Raw genomic sequence first — 6587 nt, forward strand, 5'->3', positions numbered from 1 at the left:
AAAGAGGTTTAAGTGGTCCGTCAAATTTCTTTGTTTTTTTCTTTGAAACTCAAACAAAGGAAACATTTTCTCCATTTTTCGCACGTAAAATGAATGAATAATATCAACTGGGAAGAGATCAAGTTGGGATTCCTAAGTTTTTCACCCACTTTTGCTATACGAATAAAAGAGGCAGCGCACCTGACATGCCATTTTATCAACCAAAATTAGTGCTAAAAACGAAAATACCAAATCAAGTGGTTATATATAAACGAAAATGTACTAATAGGATGGCAGAGCGCCGACAGAGCAAAAGTTTCATTGTCTCCCAATATGAACATACTGTGTGGCTATACATACATTATCCATCAAATGGTAATGTGGAAGAGATGATACAAGCAAACGAGCGCTCAGATGGCTAGTCTCTTGGCCGGTGAGTAGAGCGACACGGCCCCAAACTTGGGATTCGCGTACTTGTTGTAGACCACCTTCTGCTTGCTGCTCCCCGCTGCCGTCGAGTGCAGGCTTGCCAGTCGCCTTGCGCACTGCCTTCAGTTCCAAACATACATACATCACAACATAGATCACATTCAGTCAATTCTATCCAAATGCATACAGAAATCAATTTTCTGAAGACAGTAGCAGGTGAGCATCATAATTACAAGTGTGGTTCAAGTCTGATAGATGTAAGTAAACAACCAGATTTCAGAAAAGCAAGGCCAAGTCCGGAAGAAGACATACATCAACTGCGACTCGGCTAAGCCGGTGTGGTGCTCCAGGATATCGCTCCATCGCGGACTCATGTTCAGGGTGCACCGAGCAGTGTACACAGCCGCTGCCGCAGTCACGGATGGCGAGTAGACGAGCATCGAGTAGTCGACCAGTGCGAGCTCAGCATAAAAGAATGCCATGTTCTCCAGCTGCATTGCATTGCATTAAGCACACAGCAAATAATATCTTGATCAACGCGTTAACACAAATCTGTACTACTGAAAATGGTGGGTGGGTTACCTCCTTGTCACCCATCGCAGCTTTCGCATATCGAAGAAGGAACACATACACCGTCGGAACTGTTAAGTTCCACTGGAGCTTGTTTAGTATGGACTTCTCCGTGCTTAGGACCTGCTCCCTGCTAAATGCATTGTCTGATAGAACCAAAAGCTCCTTAACCTGTAAAGCAAACGTGTATGTTTGACGTACTAAATAATCAGATTTCACAAGCAAGTCTGGTCAAGTTTGATCTGACAGACATCAGTTGATTATGTAACCATAGTTGAATTACCCAAAGAAACAGAACTAGCAGCACTATTTACACAAATCAAACAGCAGCAGCATCATCACTAGTGTAAACTAGCAGGGGAAGGAAGAAACCCTACCAGTGGAGCCCATATTTCTTCATACTTGCATGATATAAGCATGGCGCTTACGCCAACGAGCTGGAGCTCCTTTCTCAGCACATTCTCCATGGATAAGTACTGATCAATGATGTAGACCGTGAGATATAAAGTCTCTGGCATCAGCATAAGCCTGTGGTGCACTTCGATGAGCCAATCAATCAGAATAGCTCGCATCCTCTCATTGATATCAGTCTGTGAGCTCATGTAGGTGCAGAGAGGTCGGGAGCTTCCCTGGACACGCAGCCATACGACAACTGTTAATACACAAGTTGACTGTTACCAGATAGGAGTACAACAACTTCCTAACTGTACAGTTACTTCACATGAAGGGCTCACCTCAGTGCTCTTGTAGAACCTGTAAATGTCTTCAACGTAATCTACCACCGCGAGCTCATTGTGAGCATCAGCTTTATCGATGTTGTATGTCGCCGAGACCTTCTTCGTGCTGGAGATCACCCCATCAGATTCCTGTGTCCAGAACAAGAATTCAGCTAGCGATTCTTAGGACCAAGAGACCAAGGCTTAGATGTCAGCACATAATATCACATCACACTTCATACCCTGCTGCATTTGGTTAGAATTGCGGTAAGCGGGGGCGCCCTCCAGGAGGCGACTCTCTTGCCTGGATTTTTCTTTTCATTCTCCGAGTCCGAGCTTATCACGACCACTTCGGGCTTCACTCTGTTGTTCTCCTTCTGCTTCTTTATTGCTTTCCTACAATTGTCAGCCGCTGCAACAGCTACTGCCTTAGGACGATTTGGAACAGCTAGAGCAGCCCGGCCACTCATCCGATTACTGAGATCGATAAGGGCTGGACGGGGTCTCGCTGCTGGTTGTTGGCCAGCCGCGGCCTTCGGTCTCCTGACAGGCTTGGCATCTGCTCAAAATGAAATTTCAGAGGAGGATGTACTGAAATTAGGTGAAGTACAACAATAAGAACAAGAATTACAACAAATCTTGCACACTATTAGAAACACGAAGAACCCACATGGAGGGGGATTCAAGGAGCCTACAGCTAAGAACAAGAAACCAAACTAACGAGCAACAAGAAACACAATTGAGATCTCCCAAGGCACCATCTTTACCACAAAAGGGGACAAGAGTCCTAAATAGAGCCCTAATGCCATACATAAAAGAGAAACTCGCAAAAATAATGCAGGATATCTAGTTTGTCGCCGCAACCAAGCAAAGAAATCTTCCATATCAAGAAAAGCCATGTCCATAATTCAAGAAATGTGCCAGCGCGACAATTAAAAACTTCATATCCAGGTGCGCCTCGGAAGAAATCCTAGGGTTTGAAGGGACCAAATTCGACAGGAAGAACCCCTCCCCAAACAAGCAGATACCCATCGTCCATCGAGCTGTCCAAAGATCCCCCCGCGAAAAAGGAACGATAATCCGTACTACATCCGTACATCGGCAGAACCAAGCGTCGAAAGATTTCGACACCAGACAATCGAATCTACGCGAAGAAAATCCACAACAGCAACTCGATCAACAGACCTCCAAACCAAAACCTAGAGCTCCTTGAGACGGGCCAAGAACACCCACACACGATCAATCCAAGAATCCGATGAACCCGTACCAACCAACAAGGCCTCGCCCGCTACTTCTCCCCCGCCCTACTAGCCACCGGCAGCGAGGAGATAAACAGGCCAAGAAAGGGGAAGCCGGGGAGACTCACCGCCCTTGTGTTCTTGAGCAAGAGCATCGCTGGCGGCGGCGACCGCTTGCCTCCTCGACGCCATCGCCGCGTTCCCGGAGGACTCTGGAACTCTTCTTCTCTCTCCTCCCTGTTCGTGATCTCGACGACGGCGAGACGTTCTTTGTGGTTCTGGAGGAGAAGGAACTGAAGAGGAGACGGGAAGGAGGGCTGGCGGCGGGGCGATTTGCTTTGTAGGGGGAATTTCCGAGGCGTCTCCAACGGTCGACTTATTTTAATTGTTGGAAACCGACGGTGGGACAGCGCACAGTCAGACGGCCGTGATTCGCTGATATAAATTGTTGTGGAACAATGGGGGGAAACTCGAATTATACCTCAAAGATGGAAAGTACTTTGACGATTTTGACACGGATCTGGTGCTTCCATCGGCTTCCTTTTCCACCGTTTGATTGTCATCGTCCAGCCCGTCAGATTGCGCGCACATAATTGTCATTGCGATTCACCAACCTCCTTTCTTCCAACTAGATTACCTGTTGCGTAAAATGGCGTAGGGTCCCATTTCAAACCCATAGTTATTTAAAAATAAATGCTTAACAATTTAGCAACACATAGGAGTCTTTTAATAATTAAAATAAAATGAAGCTTCAATATATGTGATAGAGTTTTCAAAATGTGGGCATTAAATCTCGTTATGCAATTTGCTACGTTAGTTTTAAAGTTCAAGAGACCTAACTGGTTTAACATATATTTAGTCGGGTGGCATTTTAGTTCATGTGGTAAGTTTTTTTTTCATGCAGGATTAACTTCTATGGCTTTTATTGGATCCTATTTGGCCGATTGGAATCACCTTTGAATAATGTAGCTAACTAAATTTCTAGTTAAAAATCATATAAATGATTAACAAATGATACATCCCATACAAAATAAAATAAAATGGGCAAACAACAAACATATATATTTTGGGCAACAGACAAACATACTTGGTATCGAATACAAATGGAGCAAGGTCCAATTCAAACCTAGGGTTATTTGAAATTCGATAACTTTAGGTTTTAGAAACCACTTAGACTATGGTACTTATAACAACACTTGACAATGTTCGTAGTTTACATTTTGGGATGAAGCTTGATATTTAGTTGGGCTGTCATTTGTTGGATTCAAACCAAAAGTTGTTTGCATATCATGGCTTTTCTATGGTTGAAATTTTACATAGCAAAGCGGTATAATTAGCATCATGAACCATAATTTGATTACACATACAGTAATGTCCCTCTTCAATTGTTAGAGATGAGCATATCCTTAGATAGGACTGCTTTCAAACTATCTAAATTACCTCTTGGTCGTTGTTTCTTCGTTCTTCCATCAATCGATCTCCCCCTCCCACCGATTTTCCCAAGAGGCCTAGACGAACCCCACCTTTCGTTTCCTTTTTCTCTAGAGTCTACATAAAAACCCAGGAAAACCACATGAAAACCAGGTCGGCTCCCCCGCTCCTCCTTCCCTCATACCGATGCACGATTTGGACATCATTTAGGGCAACACACACACACACACACCCACAAAGATCTGACACGTAGCCCCCGCCAGCCCTGTACTCTGTGGAGAGATGGTTGCCTAGGGTTTCGGCATGTTGCCACCTCCGCAATCCCCGTTGTTGCCCCTGCATTTCAGAGGCCACCTGCACCTATCCAGTGGCCGAGACCGCAACCTCGCCGAGATCCACCTTCTCATGGTGGTCCGCCACCGTGGTCGCCTTGCGGCGTCCAGACCGTATGTCACACCCCACTTGATGCAGGGTGGTGTATGACAGGTTAGGTCCACCTGCTTCTAGGGTGGACTATGTAGTAGGTGTCTGGCGTGTGTGTGTGGCTTATATGCCCCACCCTTTGTACTGAACTAGCCATCGAATAGAAAAAGGAATGAACTGAGCTCAAGTTCCTTCGTTCATCTTCGGTCAATCCCCATTTCCATTTCCTCTCTATTGTGTGATTCTCAAGCTGCTGCTAGGGACATCACTGTTGGAAATATGCCCTAGAGGCAATAATAAAAGGATTATTATTATATTTCCTTGTTCATGATAATTGTCTTTTATTCATGCTATAATTGTGTTATCCGAAAATCGTAATACATGTGTGAATACATAGACACCAACATGTCCCTAGTAAGCCTCTAGTTGACTAGCTCGTTGATCAATAGATAGTCATGGTTTCCTGACTATGGACATTGGATGTCATTGATAACGAGATCACATCATTAGGAGAATGATGTGATGGACAAGACCCAATCCTAAACATAGCACAAGATCGTATAGTTCGTTTGCTAGAGTTTTTCCAATGTCAAGTATCTTTTCCTTAGACCATGAGATCGTGTAACTCCCGGATACCGTAGGAGTGCTTTGGGTGTACCAAACGTCACAACGTAACTGGGTGACTATAAAGGTATACTACGGGTATCTCCGAAAGTGTCTGTTGGGTTGACACGGATCAAGACTGGGATTTGTCACTCCGTATGACGGAGAGGTATCTCTGGGCCCACTCAGTAATGCATCATCATAATGAGATCAAAGTGACCAAGTGTCTGGTCACGGGATCATGCATTACAGTACGAGTAAAGTGACTTGCCGGTAACGAGATTGAACGAGGTATTGGGATACCGACGATCGAATCTCGGGCAAGTAACGTACCGATTGACAAAGGGAATTGTATACTGGGTTGCTTGAATCCTCGACATCGTGGTTCATCCGATGAGATCATCGAGGAGCATGTGGGAGCCAACATGGGTATCCAGATCCCGCTGTTGGTTATTGACCGGAGAGCCATCTCGGTCATGTCTACATGTCTCCCGAACCCGTAGGGTCTACACACTTAAGGTTCGGTGACGCTAGGGTTGTAGAGATATGAATATGCAGTAACCCGAAAGTTGTTCGGAGTCCCGGATGAGATCCCGGACGTCACGAGGAGTTCCAGAATGGTCCGGAGGTGAAGAATTATATATAGGAAGTGCAGTTTCGGCCATCGGGAGAGTTTCGGGGGTCACCGGTATTGTACCGGGACCACCTGATGGGTCCCGGGGGTCCACCGGGTGGGACCACCCATCCTGGAGGCCCCCATGGGCTGAAGTGGGGAGGGGAACCAGCCCATAGTGGGCTGGTGCGCCCCCCTTGGCCCACCCCCTGCGCCTAGGGTTGGAAACCCTAGGGTGGGGGGGGGCGCCCCACTTGCCTTGGGGGCCACTCCACCCTTGGCCGCCGACCTCCCTAGGAGATCCCATCTCCTAGGGCCGGCGCACCCCCTAGGGGGCCTATATAAAGGGGGGGGAAGGGAGGGGGAAGCCGCACCCTTGACTCTTGGCGCCTCCCTCTCCCCTGCTACACCTCTCCCTCTCGCAGTAAAACGGCGAAGCCCTGCTGCGGTGACCCCTGCATCCACCACCACGCCGTCGTGCTGCTGGATCTTCATCAACCTCTCCTTCCCCCTTGCTGGATCAAGAAGGAGGAGACGTCACGCTGACCGTACGTGTGTTGAACGCGGAGGTGCCGTCCGTTCGGC

At 46.9% G+C, this 6587-nt stretch overlaps 1 protein-coding gene across 1 annotated transcript; it reads right to left on the reverse strand.

Moving 5' to 3' along the window:
* Positions 1–220: 220 nt before the first annotated feature.
* LOC125548292 (cyclin-B1-3-like) lies at positions 221–3285 on the reverse strand. Its single transcript, XM_048711939.2, has 7 exons — positions 3061–3285; positions 1937–2253; positions 1713–1844; positions 1356–1607; positions 991–1149; positions 721–899; positions 221–528 (listed from the first exon to the last, which is right to left on the reverse strand). Exons 1-7 carry the CDS (start codon positions 3122–3124, stop codon positions 390–392), a joined length of 1242 nt encoding a protein of 413 aa, XP_048567896.1. The 5' UTR covers positions 3125–3285; the 3' UTR covers positions 221–389.
* Positions 3286–6587: the final 3302 nt, after the last annotated feature.

Source organism: Triticum urartu, chromosome 3A (genome assembly GCF_056163025.1).
Source record: "Triticum urartu cultivar PI428250 chromosome 3A, HENAU_Tu73, whole genome shotgun sequence".
Taxonomy (NCBI): Eukaryota; Viridiplantae; Streptophyta; class Magnoliopsida; order Poales; family Poaceae; genus Triticum; species Triticum urartu.

What these genes read in the sequence shown, in the direction of transcription:
- LOC125548292 (XM_048711939.2), bottom strand. Translation starts at nt 3,124, where the DNA reads ATGGCGTCGAGGAGGCAAGCGGTCGCCGCCGCCAGCGATGCTCTTGCT. An exon ending in GGTTCTACAAGAGCACTGAG is followed by an intron (nt 1,608 to 1,712) that starts GTGAGCCCTTCA and finishes CTGCGTGTCCAG; the next exon opens with GGAAGCTCCCGACCTCTCTG. An exon ending in CTGCGATGGGTGACAAGGAG is followed by an intron (nt 900 to 990) that starts GTAACCCACCCA and finishes AATGCAATGCAG; the next exon opens with CTGGAGAACATGGCATTCTT.